The sequence below is a fragment of the Geotrypetes seraphini genome, chromosome 3, assembly GCF_902459505.1.
Source record: "Geotrypetes seraphini chromosome 3, aGeoSer1.1, whole genome shotgun sequence".
NCBI classification, from domain to species: domain Eukaryota; kingdom Metazoa; phylum Chordata; class Amphibia; order Gymnophiona; family Dermophiidae; genus Geotrypetes; species Geotrypetes seraphini.
The window spans coordinates 87,494,857-87,511,233 of NC_047086.1; the positions used below are offsets into that span (position 1 = coordinate 87,494,857).

Sequence of the window (16,377 nt, forward strand, 5' to 3'; positions counted from 1 at the left end):
ATTTTTGGGTTACTGTAAACAGAGTCAGTGAAAATGTGCTGACTTCGACTCCTGATAGAGTTAAATTGTATGTCATGCAAATATTATAATGCTTAAATTTCTTATTTCACAGATAATAATTTGATGAACCCATTTTTTGTAGGATATGTTTCACATTCAGAATATATTTTGATATCATGTTCTTTTATGATTATAAAATGTAATATATTTTATGATAATTATATTAGTGAAAATTGCAAAGTATAAAACCAAATCATAATGGCAAAAGAGTATCAACGAAGTCGGTTGTTTTTGAACACTTCACAACAGATGGAAAACATTTTGTGTGTCAGTGTATTATGGAAGACAATAGTGAAAAAACATGTGATGTGATTAGTGGCTTTAGTGGTTCTGGCAAAAACGCACCTACAAGAGCATCAAAATTAAAAAGACACTTGCAGCACTTTCATCCTAAAGTGTTAGAAGCTGTGAATAAGAAAGATAACAGTGCACTTCTTCCTCGTATTCGCTGTGAAAGGGGATTAACAGAACCGCAAATACAGAAAAACCGCAAATAACTTTTTCATATGTTATTCGCTGTTTTCTATTAAAAACCATTGTAAATATGGTGAAACCATGAATAACATGGTGGGAGACCTGGCCTGTTCCTGAAGGAGAGGCAAAACATGGTGAAGAAAGTGCTGGGAATCAGTGATTTTCTCTGTAAATGCATGGAATCAGTGATTTCTCTATGCAAGCCGAAATAATTTGGGGGGAGAAGCAAGCAATCTAAAAACCGTGAATAATCGAAACCGTGAATGCTGAAACCATGAATATGGAGGGAGAAGTGTACTAACATCAGGGCAAAAGAAAAAACCAATATCTACTGGAGGCCAGACACAACTATCAAGATTCTTTGCATCTGACAAAGTTACTGTAACAATGACGCCAGAAAAGTTCAAAAATCAAAGCATTGCCAGTGATGCTTTTAACTTATTTGTAACGAATTTTCCTCATTTTATCATAGTCGCCCTTTCAAAAATTAAATGCAACTACAGCAGATTTATTTTGCCACATCATTCCAGATTATCAGCTCAAATTTGATCATGTTATGATCACTGTTTCCCACTGGACCCAACACAGTTACTTCCTGTAAGTTTAAGTTTATTAGGATTTTATATACCGCCTATCAAGGTTTTCTAAGCGGTTTTACAATCAGGTACTCAAGCATTTTCCCTATGCCTTACAGTCCACCAAAGACCAAATCTAAAATATCCCCCCCTCTTGTCAGTTCCTGGACCAGTTGCTCCAAGAAACAGTCATTTATGATGTCTACGTATTTTACCTCTCTAACAATCCCTGATGTAACATTTATCTAGTCAATGTTGGGGTAATTGAAATCACAAAACAACTAAAGGAGAGAGCATGATAAATCACTAAACATAAGAACATAAGAATAGCCTTACTAAGTCAGACCAATGGTCCATCTAGCCCAGTAGCCCATCCTCACCGTAGCTAATCCAGGTCATTAGTATCTGGCAAAAACCCAAAGAGTAGCAATATTCTATGCTACCAATCCAGGGCAAGCAGTGGCTTCACCCATGTCTATCTCAATAACTGATTATGGGCTTTTCCTCCAGGAAATTTTTCAAACCTTTCTCAGTCTCAGAAGGAAGGCTTCTGGGTCAGCCGCGAGCAGGAACCAGCAGCCACAGCTTTGCGAAGAGAAATGTGACTGGGAGGAGAAAGCCGGCCAGAGGAGGTAAACACCCATGGGAGGCATGAATTTGGGATGCAGAAAAGAGAGAAAGATGGGAAGGGGTGTGTTGGTACACGGAAGGGAGGAAGATGGCCACATTTGGACAGGAAGGGAGGAAGAAGGAGCGCGTTGGCACAGGAAGGGAGAGGCAGGGTTGCATTGGGATACAGAAGGCAGGGAGGGAGCATAAACAAGACAAAGGCTGGAAGGAAGAAAGGAGGGAGGGAGCATGAACTTGGGACATAGGATGAAACAATAGAGGGAGTGAAGGGAAAGATGCTGAGGTGGGGAGGGAATAGAAAGGGAGAATTGTTGGGCATGGGTCTGGGAGAGGGAAATAAATAGTGCAAATGGGGAAATGAAGAAAGTGGCAAAATGCTGAGCATAGGGAAGGAGAAAGAAATATTGGACATGGTGGTGGGAGAGGCGTGAGGTACAGATGCATGGGGAAGAGATGAGAGGGAGAAATGTTGGATATGGTGGTGGAGAGGGAACAGTTGGATTGATGAAGAACAAAGTGTAAACCTCCTATTTTTTCTTTCTATTCAAACTACAGTACTTTGTGTTAAGGACTGTTTCTTTAATGTTTAATGTTTTTATAGACTATGTGCTACTATACAGGATCCGAGTTACATATAAATTCAGCTTAAGAACAGTTTTAAAAAAACAGAACTCATTCTTAACCTGGGGACTGCCTGTTTTTGTTTTAGCTTGAATGCATGTGTGTTCTATTGTAACCTTTTCTGATGGCAGGAGACAATGAAATAACATAAAATAAAATTGCTCCAAGTTCCAAGAGGCTAACAACATTGTCTCCATGCCATCCTTAACTCTTGATGGTCCCAATAGCAGATGTTTGGCCTAGGAACTGAAACCAAGTCTTCAGAGCGGTAATGTATAGTTATCGGCTACTAACCCACCCCAACAGCCTGAATTACACTGAAAAAAAAAATTTTTGATTTCTATATGTCTGAATTCAAGAAAGCCTTGGATAGGCACGTGGAATCTCTTGGAGAGAGGAAGAGATAATGGTTACTACAGATGGGCAGGCTGGATGGGCCATTTGGCCTTTATCTGCCATCATATTTCTATGCTAATCTCTAACCTGTCTCAGTGCAAAAAAGTTCAATCTGTTCTTTATTGTATCTACTGTTTGGGCACTACTATCAATCTTTCACATTTAACTAAAACCTTCAATAACTACCATCTATATAAAATCAGAAACCTTAATATCAAAAAATTACACCCCTCCCCCAATGCAAAAGCAACTCATGATCTACCAAATCATAAGCACCAGACAAATCGAACGTCATCAAAACAGCCTGGCTATCACTATCATTTGTAATAACAATTTCAGCTCGAACAGTAAAGCTGACCGAAGTCTTTATAATTTTTGATGGAGTAAAAAACTAATCCACTTGTATCTGTTCTACACCACTCAGGATTTTGTACTCTTCAATTACTCGTATCTCCCCTCAGCCATCAATTTTCCAAATTGAAGAGCCCTAACCTCCTTATTCTTTCTGCATATGAGAAGAGTTCCATACCCTTCATCATTTCCCCCGTTTTTAATTATCCTTGTTTTTAAAACTTTTGTACAATGTAAACCACTTTGGTATTAAAGCGGTATATCAAGCCATAATAAACTCAAAACTTTGAACTTTTTCTAATTCCGCCCAGACTTGAATGCAACACTGACGTAAGCTCGCACTATGGAGCAATACAGAGGCTTTATAACATTCTTAGTCTTATTTACCATCCCTTTTCTAATAATGCATAGCATCTTGTTTGCTTTTTTGGCTGCCGCCACACATTAGACAGATCTTTTTCTTGGGTGTGACCCCTAAGGTGGACCCTAGCATCCAGTAACTATGGTTTGGGTTATTCTTTCCATGTGCATCACTTTGCATTTGCCCACATTTAATTTCATCTGCCATTTGGACGCCCAGTCTTCTAAATTTCCTAAAGTCTGCAAGCATTGTAACAACTTTGAACAGTTTAGTGTTATCTACAAATTTAATTACCTTACTCGTTCCAATTTCCAGATCATTAATAAATATATTAAATTAGCACCAATCACAGTATTAAACACCCTACCTTCTGTTTTCTGAACAATAACCAATTCTTAATCCACAACAAACATTGCCTCCTATCCCATGACTAATTTTCTCAGAAGCCTCTCATGAGGAACTTTGTCAAAAGTATTCTGAAAATCTACATACACTATATCAACCAACTTAAATCAACACTAGACTCACTACAACAATATAGCTTTTGCAAATTTTTGCAACAATTTTACCCATCTCATCAACCCCTCCAATAGTTTTAAAAAAATCATCCCAATCTGCCTAGTCTAAACCCTCTAACTCAGGGGTGTCCAACCTGCGGCCCCGAGAAGTATTTTGTGCAGCTCCAGCTGAGGGTGATGCAGTGTTTTCCTCTGCTGCCCCCGGGTGTTTACCGTCTTGCCGGCTCCCTCCTCTGTCTTGCTGCAGCATTTGTGCGGCCCCAGAAACATTTTTTTTCGGCCAATGTGGCCCAGGGAAGCCAAAAGGTTAGACACCCCTGCTCTAACTCAACCCTAAAATCTCCCCTCCTCTACCAGCTCACAAAACCATATGAAAAAAATATATCTAGCCCTAATAACAGACAAAATCCCTGTGCAATGTAAACAGCACCATGATAAATGCTTAGTGGAAAAAAAATCAGTCTACATAATTTTATGCAAATAAGTTTCAGTGATGCAGAGTAGTGCTGCATGATTCAGGAAAAAAAATTTTTTGATTTGATTCAGCCTATTGAATCGATTTTTCGATTCGATTTGATTTCCTGCCCAATTGGGTGTTTTTTTCAAACATCCTGATGGATTTATTTTATAGCCTCTTCACCCCCTTTACCTTCTCCTAACCACACTGGCGCTGTGGTGTAAACAAAATAAACAAACAAAAAAGACTTTTCCTCTCTCTGTTAAATCCTAGCTCATGTTTGCGGTCTAACACCAGCTCTGGCAGGAAACATGTTTCAAATCTGACATATTGTAATCACAAAACAGAAAATAAAATTATTTCTTCTACCTTTTGTTGTTTGGTCATTATTCAAATCTTGTTGGTCCCAGGCTCTGGTTGTCTTCTGATAACTTGCTTGCCAGGGTCTCCTTCTTTTTTCTTTCTCCTTGCTAACCATCCATCTGCCAACTCTGTCCTCCACTTCCGTTTCCCTCCCCTCCCCAGGAAGTCTGGCATCTTTCCTTTTTTTTGTCTCCCTCCACAGATCCACCTTTTCTCAACTACCCTTTAATCCAGCATCTCACCCTCCTTCCCCACCACCCCAGGGTCCACCATCTCTCCCTTTCTTTTCCCAACTACCCTCCTATACAGTATCTCTATCCCCCCTCCACACCATCCCTTGTGTCCAACTTCTCTCCCTTTCTGTTCCTTTCCTCCCTAAATCCCATTGTTCACCATCTCTCTCCCTCTCCTCTGTTTTTAAACCCATTATTTCTTTCCCCCCCCCAAAGTCCAACATGTGCATATCTCTTTAAACCCCCCTTCCCTCCCTCCCTCTGTGTACTTCTACACCAGGGTACCCCTCCCCTGAAGGTCTGTCCACCCCCTGAAGGCCTGCACCTCCCCCTGAAGGCCTGCACCCCACCCCTGAAGGCCTGCCTGCCTGCCCCCACTGAAGGCCTGTGCCACCATCCCTGAGGCCTGTCTCCCCCTTGAAGGCCTGTCTCCCCCTTGAAGGTCTGCTTGTCCCCACCCCCACCCCAAAGAACTGTTCCCCCCCTCCCCCCCAGAACGCTGATGTCAAAGCACTACAGTAAGGAAAGGCTACAGGTTGTTATACCCACTATAATTTGAATACTGTACTATGAATTCAAAGAGCACAAGCTGTATTCTGAAACTGTAGCAGGAAAGCAGCCCTTAAAGCAGTTGCAGACAGTCCAAGGCTACAGCAAAAAACATTATTATTATTATGCCTGTGTGTTTGTTTCTGTTAAAATAAAGTAACATAAGAACATAAGCAATGCCTCTGCTGGGTCAGACCTGAGGTCCATCGTGCACAGCAGTCCGCTCATGCGGTGGCCCAACAGGTCCAGGACCTTTGTAGTAATCCTCTATCTATACCCCTCTATCCCCTTTTCCAGCAGGAAATTGTCCAATCCTTTCTTGAACCCCAGTACCGTACTCTGCATTCCAGGTGTCCACCATGCATTGGGTAAAGAAGAACTTCCTAGCATTCGTTTTGAATCTGTCCCCTTTCAACTTTTCTGAATGCCCTCTTGTTCTTTTATTATTCAAAAGTTTGAAGAATATGTCCCTCTCTACTCTCTCTATGCCCTTCATGATCTTATAAGTCTATATCATATCCCCTCTAAGTCTCCTCTTCTCCAGGGAAGCGAGACCCAGTTTTTCCAATCTCTCAGCATATGAAAGGTTTTCCATCCCCTTTATCAGACACGTCGCTCTCCTCTGAACCCTCTCAAGTAACGTCATGTCCTTCTTAAGGTACGGCGACCAATAATAGACGCAGTACTCCAGATGTGGATGCACATCGCCCGATACAATGGCAGGATAACTTCTTTCGTTCTGGTTGTAATACCTTTCTTGATTATGCCTAGCATTCTGTTTGCTCTCTTAGCAGCCGCTGCGCACTGTGCCATTGGCTTCATTGTCATGTCCACCATTACCCCCAAGTCCCTTTCTTGGATACTCTCATTTAATAACATCCCTCCCATCGTATAGTTGTACCTCGGGTTTCTGTTCCCCACATGTAATACTTTACATTTCTCAACGTTGAACTTCATCTGCCATCTCGTCGCCCATTCCCCTAGTTTGTTCAAATCCTTTGCAATTCTTCGCAGTCCTCTTTAGTCCGAGCTCCACTAAATAATTTGGTGTCGTCCACAAATTTTATTATCTCACACTTCGTCCCTGTTTCTAGATCATTTATAAATATATTAAATAGCAGCGGCCCGAGCACCGAGCCCTGCGGGACCCCACTCATGACCCTCCTCCAGTCCAAGTAGAGGCCCTTCACTCCTACCCTCTGTTTCCTACTCGCCAACCAGTTTCTGGTCCATCTATGTACGTCTCCTTCCACCCCATGGTTCTTCAGTTTACGGAGTAGGTGTTCATGGGGCACCTTGTCAAAGGCTTTTTGGAAATCTAGATATATGATGTCTATGGGGTCTCCTTTGTTCATCTGTTTGTTAATTCCTTCGAAGAAGTGCAATAAGTTCGTTAGGCACGATCTCCCCTTGCAGAAACCATGTTGGCTGGTTATCAGAAGTTCGTTTCTTTCAAAATGTTCATCGATGTTTTCTTTTATCAGTGCTTCCGCCATTTTCCCCGGAACCAAGGTCAGACTCACCAGTCTGTAGTTTCCCGGGTCACCTCTTAATCCCTTTTTAAAGATGGGCGTAACGTTGGCTATCTTCCAGTCCTCCGGGATCATGCCTGTTTTCAGGGATAGATTGCAAATTTGCTGCAGTAGTTCCGCTATCTCCTCCTTTAATTCCTTCAGAACCCTTGGATGGATTCTGTCCGGACCCAAGGATTTGTCAATTTTTAGTTTTTCTATCTGCCTGCGTACATCTTCAAGGCTCACTTCCACGGATGTTAATTTTTCTGCTTGATTTCCATTGAAGAATTGCTCAGGTTCCGGTATGTTGGATGTATCTTCGTTTGTAAATACAGACGAAAAGAACATATTAAGTCTTTCTGCCACTTCTTTCTCCTCCTTCACCACTCCCTTCTGTCTCCGTCGTCCAGCGGTCCCACCTCCTCCCTAGCCGGTTGCTTCCCTTTAACATATCTAAAGAACGGTTTGAAATTTCGTGCTTCCCTGGCTAGCCTCTCTTCATACTCTCCTTGGGCTTTTCGAACCTCTCGGTGACATTCTTTTTGATACTTCCTGCGGGCGAACACTGCACTGCTTAAAGCACTTTTGCACTGAGGCACTTTTCTTAAATTTTAAGATAAGTGCACCTTTTTACTTATTTATCGAGTTAAGTAAATAATATACTATTACATAGGTTCAAATGATTTAAATTACTGAGTGAGAGGTTTTTGTCGATGAACGAGAATCCTACTTGCATTATCATCTTGTTGTTCATTCATTGAACGTAGCAGGATTTCTGAGACTTTCCCTCTCAACTAAGTTACAAATTTTAAGTTGTGTGTTTGAAACCTGTTGCACATTTCTGAGAAAAAGAAAACCAAACAGTTATAATGTGGTCAAGTAGATAAAGAGGAGGAGGGTTCCAAGCGATTAATAAAATCTCCTGCTGTATCCGCAGAGTCAAATACATGCCACTTGCCATCGTGTTGAACTTTCAAAATAGCTGGGTGAAAAGGATTAGGTCCCAATTCCTGCCCCATACTTTCTCTGTCATTTGGAAGCCAGGTGCACCTGGGGACATATCTTAAAGACCAGAAATCATCTTCCAAACATGTCCACTTTATTGTCAGCTTTACATCTCTTTTATATCATTTTACATGAATCAGTGTTGTCAGCATGTGACGTAAATGCAAACCATATATGGACACAGGTCACATGAAACTTTAAAGAAAATAACAAGCATCTTTCTATCTAAAGACTGAAGTCCACAGGGTGCCTTGGTCAGAAGAGCCTCTTATCTAAAGCTGTTTGCAAATACAGCTTATGAAAACAATTGAAGTCACTTCACAACAAGATAACACACATCTTTTCAAACATAAAATGTCCTTGCAGTATTTCAGCAAGAGAAGGCAAACAGAGTCTGGATTTACAGCTTTAAACAGCATATGGAAAACTACAAGACGTGTCCCTTCACTGGGTATAGAAACATGAATCGGCATTTCTGCTCCACTAGTTTAGAGCAGAGAGGATGAAAAACCCTCCATTTGTTAGGGCCGCTGAGTAATCTTATCCAATCCTCACTGGTGTGGACTCATAAACCAGCTATTTCCGTTTCCCGCGGTAGGCCCGAAGTATTTCTACCTTGTGTCGGTAGTTGTGAACTTTACCAATCACCACCCAGGGTCTTTGATCCACACTCGAATGGGGACCCACACAATGTACCCGCTCAAAGCGGGCCGGGCCCAATGATGACGACATGGGTATCTCGCTAGCCAGCCAAGATTCCACCAAGGGGAGAAGGACAGAGTCAGCAATCATTTCAGGCAAGCCAATAAATCTTAGGTTATCATGACGGGATCTATTTTCTAAATCCTCTTATCTTATCGTGACATTGACGCAGCTGGGTGGTCAGAGCTGCGACCTCCGTCGCCATCGCCTCATCTTCCACCGTGGAGACCCGAGTCTCTAATTCCGTAACCCTGGTGGCGTGATCTTCCAAGAGCGATTCTAACTTGGTAAGCTGGGAGGAAATTTGCTCCATTCTGCTTGTTGCAGTTCCGTCATCATCTCAGCCGTAAAGATTGGGTGGGCTGCACGAGGTGGGTCCGCCATTTTGTCCTCCCCAGGCTTTACCTTTTCTCGCTCTTTTCTAGTAGTTTTGGAGGTCATTACGGGAGTAGATTTCGCCAAATATTTGTCCATGTATTCACCAGCATCAACGATGCAAAATGCAGGCAAAGTTCGCTAGTAGATCCCTAGTAGAAAGTAGACAAAGTAAGGAGTAGGGCACTGGAGCCGGCACGGAGAGCAGCTCACTGGTTCACAGCATCACGTGATCTTCCTACTTTTCTTTATATAATGGGCTTGAAATAGGGGTCTCTTTACTATATTACAGTAAGCACTTTCATGCACTTAACACACATTAAAAAGGCTTACTGTGGGATGTGCACTGGCGTCACAAAGTAATATGGCCAATTTGTATATACAAATACACATGTGTTAAAAATGTTTTTGATTTTCTGGGAAGGGGGCATGTTAGTGGGTGGAGAATTGGCATGACAGTGCTAATAAGTTAAGAGTATAAGGTACTGCTGTGCACTAATTAGTGCGAGGTCCCTTACCATCTACAAAATACCTGGTAGTGAGGGTTCACTCGTAATTTTTTTATATGGCTGTGCACTAATGGCAAAATTAGTGTGTGCCTATTAATTAGGAAAAACAGCCATTTCTGGCCATCGCAAAATTGGTGTGTAGCAAAGGCCCATGGTAAAGCTGAGAGCTTGTGAAGGGCAGAGTAGCGGGGGAGGGGGGCTGGGCCACTGCAGTTGCTGCACTTGTGCGGGTACTGGTGGCAGTGCTGCAGTTTAAAATATGAATCCCGTTCCTGCAACCGAGAGTACTTTCTTATTCCATTGCTGCCCTTGAATCCCTGACTCAGCGGGAGTGAATAGAACCCCGCGAAACGCAGGTTGCGTTGGATAGAATAGATGCAGCACACAATGGTGTTTTTAAGTGGCAAAGAGTGATTAAAAGAAGTTGTAATAAGATAAAAGATAAGTACAACTTTTTACTCCCTGCCAGATATATGTATCTGAATGAAATCAATGTTAACAGTTGCCGTTTCTGAGGATATTGCACCACCGATAACATTTTTTCATAGTCTTTAAATTTTAAATTGTGAGAGGAGAAACTGACAAGTTAATAAATAAATATTGAATTAAAGTATAAAACCATATGAATTTTAAGAACAGGTGGTAGGATGGAAGAGAGCCGGTGACGTGGCTCCAATGCTGAGGCTCTCTTCCTAATAATTATAACAATTTATATCCCACTTTCTGATTTTGCTTTAACACATGGGTATTTTTTTGATTTAGTAAAAGGTCACATAGGCATATGCTACCCACTTATTTTAGATACCCCATAAGAACATAAGAATAACCTTACTGGGTCAGACCATAGTCCATCAAGCCCAGTAGCCCGTTCTCATGGTGGCCAATCCATGTCACTAGTACCTGGCCAAAACCCAAGGAGTAGCAATATTCCATGCTACCAATCCAGGGCAAGCAGTGGCTTCCCTCATGTCTCTCTCAATAACAGACTATGGACTTTTCCTAAAGTAAATTGTCCAAACCTTTCTTAAAACCAGCTACGCTATCTGTTCTTACCACAACCTCTGGCAATGTATTCCAGAGCTTAACTATTCTCTGAGTGAAAAAAAAATTCCTCCTATTGGTTTTAAAAGTATTTCCCGGTTAGATTACAGAAATTAGATAGTTCCAAGTCTAATAGATGCTGGCATTGCCATCTTGAACCCGGGACATTGGATCATTTATTATATTATTGTCCCTTGATACATCAATTTTGGACATCCATTTGGGATCAGGTAAACAAAGTAATGGAAAATCCAGTAGCACTAACATATGAAACTGTGCTATTTGGCACTATGATGAGAGCTAAAAGCCAAATATCATCTCACAATAATAAACTTCTCTTTATTATGACAGGGGTTGCCATACAGCTTATTTTAAGGAATTGGAAAAACTGGGATAGACTGAACTATACCTTTTGGTGGGAGTCTCTCTGTCACGTTTTTAAAATGGAACGTGCTATACAACAGGGACATTACAAAAAGTTTCTGAAGATTTGAGAGCCATTGACAAAGTTTTACAAAGAATGATTGTTGATTTTGCTCTTTGGTCATACAAGTCCAGGGTGGGTTGGAACATATTTTTAATTTCTTAATTTGAGTGTACTTTTTGAATATAATTATGGGGGGATGATATATCTATTTGTCACAGATTACAATTGTAACTGTATTTAAGTGCTTTTATAGTGTAATATGATTGTATTATATGTTGCACTTACTTATGGCTTCACAATGAATAAAGATATTTAACAACAACAAAAAAAAAGTATTTCCCTGTAACTTCATTGAGTGTCCCCTAGTCTTTGTAATTTTTGAAAGAGTGAAATATTGATCTACTTGTACGCGTTCTACTCCACTCAGGATTTTGTAGACTTCAATCATATCTCCCCTCAGCCATCTCTTTTCCAAGCTTAAAAGCTTTAACCATTTTAGTCTTTCCTCATACGAGGGGTGGGGGTCTGCACGTGGGGTGGGGGGGTGTTGCAGAATCTAAGGTGGGGGTTACTGGCAGGAGGGATTGGGCACCCTCCTGCCGGTTTCGTTCGGGGGCGTGGGGGTTTCCAGCAGAAGGGATTGGGTACCCTTCTGCCATGTTCGTTCAGGGAGGAGGGGGGCTATTCCAGGCAGGAGGAATTGGGCATTCTTCCTGCCGTGTTCATTCGGGGGTGGAGGGACTGGCGGCCGCAGATGCAGCCACTAAACTTATCATGGCAGGGAGATCCCTTGCCACGATAAGCTTAGCGGTCACGTCTACTTACAATGTAGGTCAGCATTTTGATGGCTTACATTGTACGCGTCTCCAGCTGACCAAAGGAGACGCGTACGGCTACCTAGATTCACCTAATGCTACTTCCGGGGCTACACCTAGACTTAGGCGAGCTTAGGTGGGCCTCCCTAGGCTCCTGGAGGTGCCGCCAATGTAGGCGGACTGCCTCTGGAGCTTTTTTTTTTTTTTTTTTTAAAGTGCATCCCGATTGGCTGGTTACACAGTGGTAGGACACCTACTGCTGCCTACAATCAGGATGCCGTTTATAGAATCTGGGCCTATGAGTTTAATATCCAAATAACAAGGCAACAAGAAAACAAGAATTAATGCTGCTTCAGTCTCAAAATATCACAAAAATCTGTATTGTTCAAAGTATTTTTTGATGGAATCTGCAGTTCTACACTATATAATGTCAGTCTGTATATAACTCTGAATAATGTCAAATGAAGGCAAAAGGAGAAACAGCAATATAGGTGACTCTCAGAAAGAGACCAAGACGTGACATCATTCAGCACAAACAGTGAGTACGTTAATCTTGGTTAAAAGTACATAACATATTGCACTAATGTTTAGCACAGAAGCATCCAACCTTGGGTCCTCGAGAGACTCAATCTAGTTGGGTTTTCAGGATTATTTGCATGTATTACCTCCATTGAATGCAAATAGATCTCATGCATATTCATTGTAGAAATCCTGAAAACCTGACTTGGCAAGGGACAAGATTGGTCACACTCGGTTTAGCTCATCTACTGAATCAATCACTTATTATAAATGTAACCGCAAGTCACTGGTAACTTATTCTTTACGTACTCAGCCCCATTTTGTCTGAAGACCTTGAAAATCACTTCTAAATTTAGCTCTATAAGGTACTGGTAGCCAGTGTAATTTTTGCAGGAAGGCGTGATGTAGTCTTGCTGCTTGCTGCTCTCTATCAGTCGCACTGCAGCATTCTGAATTAGTTGCAGCAGTATACAAGGCATTATACACAATGGAATCTTGGATGCAAGAATTTAAGTTAAAATTGAATCAGGAAAAGACTAAGTTTTTCTCTGCATCATCAAAAAAGATAATTCCAGAATCAACAATTAAGATCAACTCAGTATCATTTCCAATAAGACCTACAATTAAAATCTTGGGAGTGGTTTTTGATCAGAGTCTAACTATGAAAAATCAAATAGATACTGTGGTCTAGAAAAGTTATTATACTCTATGGAAACTCTGCACTATCAGAGCTTATTTTGATGCTACTGCCTTTACACTTTTAGTTCAAAGGCTATTACTTAGCATTCTGGACTACTGCAATATTATATATCCGACAAGAAAAACTTGGCTAGGCTAACCTTGGTCCAAAATACAGCAGTTAGAATGATTTATGGACTGAGGAAGTATGATCATGAGCTACACTGGCTCCCAGTTGAGGCCCAGGAGATCTTTAAGTTGGGATGTTTATACTATAAAGTTGCTTTTGGTGCTGCTCCGCTTTATCTTGTTGATAGATTTGTTACTATGACTCATGGGAAAAGTAGACAATCTCATGCCTTATTTATGTTCCTTTCTGTTAAGGGCTGTAAAAATAAGAAATATCATGGGCACTGTCTTTCCTATCAAGAAGCTCAATTCAATAAAGAATTCCGCCCATTACTGACCAGATCAATATCTTATAAACATTACAGAAAAATTTTGAAAACTTTTCTTTTTTCTAAATTTGTAGCTAGCTAATTCTTGCTTATTGCATTATCTCTATCCAATCAAGGCATAATTTTTTGTAAACCGCATTGAACTAAGGGTAGAAATCTGTTATTATGTTATGTTATTACAGTAGTCTAGTCATGACATTATGACATGGACTATTTGTCAGACGTGTCTTTTCAATATATGGAGAGAGTTTGTGTAGTTGCCCCAGGTGACAGAGACAATTTTTATTAAACAAGTTCCCTCCAAATACTATGGGGAAAATAAAGCACCAACGTGCAGTGGACATCAGGAAAGGCATAAAATTATACTTGCCAAATGGAGAAATTACTCATTTTAATACATTTAGATTTTTTTTATTTTAACTTACCATCATGTATTTCAAAAGCCAGGCTAGTTATCTTCTGTGTAATTATCATCATGGGACTGTTACAAGAAAACATATAGAAAAAATAATTTATTGTCTTATTTATTTGGTATTATACCATATGCAGTGCTGCATCACTGCTTTCAGAGAAAGCATTTTTATTCCCTCTTTTACAAAGCCGCATGGCAAAAGCCCCAAAGCCCTTTAAATCCCTTCAGGCATACATAGGAAGAAACTGCATGAATCAACATTCGCATACCAGGGACCCAAGATATGGAATAGTCTCCCTCTCCACCTACGACAACAATGCCAGTATTATATCTTCAGAAAGAATCTTAAGACCCACCTTTTATCCGTGGACCTATAATCCCAGGACCTATAATCCCTATAATCCGTGGACTTGAAATCCCAGGAGCCTACCCCCTACTCTTCACTCAATATACATGTCTTTTTCTTAAATCTTGTAAACTGCACTGAATCCTAGCTGAAAAATTGCGGTATAGAAGAAAAATGTGTGGTATCACATGGCATGGCTTCAGAGCAGTTACCGCGCTAGCGCAGCTTTGTAAAATGGGGGGGGGAGGGGCAAGTAAATGTCCTCTATTTCATGTAGGTATTCTGATTTTATAGTAGACAACATATAAATTCACCTGTTCTAGGAGTTTAATTTGAACAGTACATTTTAATGATACAATACATTTTAATTTATATAATTCATTTATTTTGTATTTATTTATTTTTTTATAACTCTTTATTCAGTTTATAACTTACATGTTTGTCTCATAGATGCAGACATTGTACATCTCATCCTCCAAGACCAAATACTTGGCCATTGCAAAGCAGAAATTTGATAATTCATTTTTATAATTCCCTCCCAGCAACAAAGGATGCTCAGCAAAGTTCATGATATAGTTCTCTTATTTCATTAAGGAAATATTATTGTTAACACCCACCCCTGCCTAAATCACAGATTAAACTAGAGAATGGCACAAGGACAGAGTTTGTACCAGTCCCATCCCCTTGAGTTCAGTCTGATCCTATCCACAGAAGCTCATAGTTATGATTTCATATTTAAATAAATCATTTTATTAAAGTATAAAAAGAAACAATATACTGTACAACTGTCATTTTATAAATCACAAATACAGAAAAATGATCAACAAAACCTGTCTCCCCTCACAATATCACCTCCATTATCAGAAAGACTGAATGCTACATAAAAAATTTGGCCCAACAGAATACCTTGGCTTCCCATCCATCACCGTGTTATTTATAAAACTCTATTATTGACTTTTAAAACAAGAAACACTGGACAGCCAGAATTCATTAATAAATTTTTGATACCACACACTACATCGCGTTTTCTTCGTTCTTCGAAGCAAAATTTATTAGCAATTCCAACTCTGAATCATATCAACACTAGAAGAAACACTATCTTTTCAGTAGTTGCCCCAACACTCTGGAATTCAGCACCAAATGCTTTAAGAGAGATAACTAATCTTAAGAAATTTAAATCTTTTCTTAAGACATTCCTTTTTAAAGATGCCTTTCAAATATAAATGTCCTTTTAAGGATTTTCAAAATGTCTTTATTTTTTATGAGTCCTCTTGTATTGGATTTATTTGTTTTCAACCCCTTCCTTATATTTATACCCTCATGTCTTACTTTTCTTTAGCCATTGTAGTTCTACCCTTTTTTTCCCACTTGTACCCGTTTGTCTAGTCTAGTATGTTATTGTTTTGTCGTATGTTTTTTTGTTAAAGTTATGTTAATTTGTATTATTTGTTTTTACCCTATTTTAAAATGTATAACCACCTTGAAATGAATTGATACGGTGGTATATCAAATTTTTAATAAACTTGAAACTTGTCACACACAGAGAACACAAATGGCAAATACATAATAGCTGACCAAAAGAAATAGAAAGATCCATTTCCTCTTATACTGTGCAAAATATAAAGATCTCATTTGCCAGTGATGGTGTTAGACCAAGGAGTACAATTAGGGCAACAGTTCCTTGGCTAGTGAAAGCCCTAAGCATGCTGGAAGCTGAAGATGGTATGGGCTAGTAGTGGGCTTTGAGGTTCCCTCCCAAATTTGTGACATGGGCTCTACCCTTGTCTAATTCCAGAACTGGTAGGATAAACATTTCAGCTCTCACATATTCTAATCACAAAATAGAAAATAAAATTATTCTTTCTACCTTTTGTTTTCTGGTCATTTTATTCTTCAAGTCATGTTGGTCCCATAGGCTCTGGTTTCTGTTTCCTTCCGTCTTCTCTTAACTCACATGCCAGAGTCTCCTGTTCATCTGACATTTCTTC

At 40.1% G+C, this 16,377-nt stretch overlaps 1 protein-coding gene across 5 annotated transcripts in view; it reads right to left on the reverse strand.

The window, feature by feature from the left end:
• Window positions 1-16,377, reverse strand: part of MBOAT2 (membrane bound O-acyltransferase domain containing 2) — a 216,274-nt gene that overhangs the window by 71,524 nt on the left and 128,373 nt on the right. For all 5 annotated transcript variants that reach the window (XM_033936895.1, XM_033936897.1, XM_033936896.1 and 2 more), the window contains one exon: window positions 14,057-14,112. In XM_033936895.1, coding sequence (XP_033792786.1) covers window positions 14,057-14,112 — 56 coding nt within the window. The remainder of the gene's footprint in view (window positions 1-14,056; window positions 14,113-16,377) is intronic.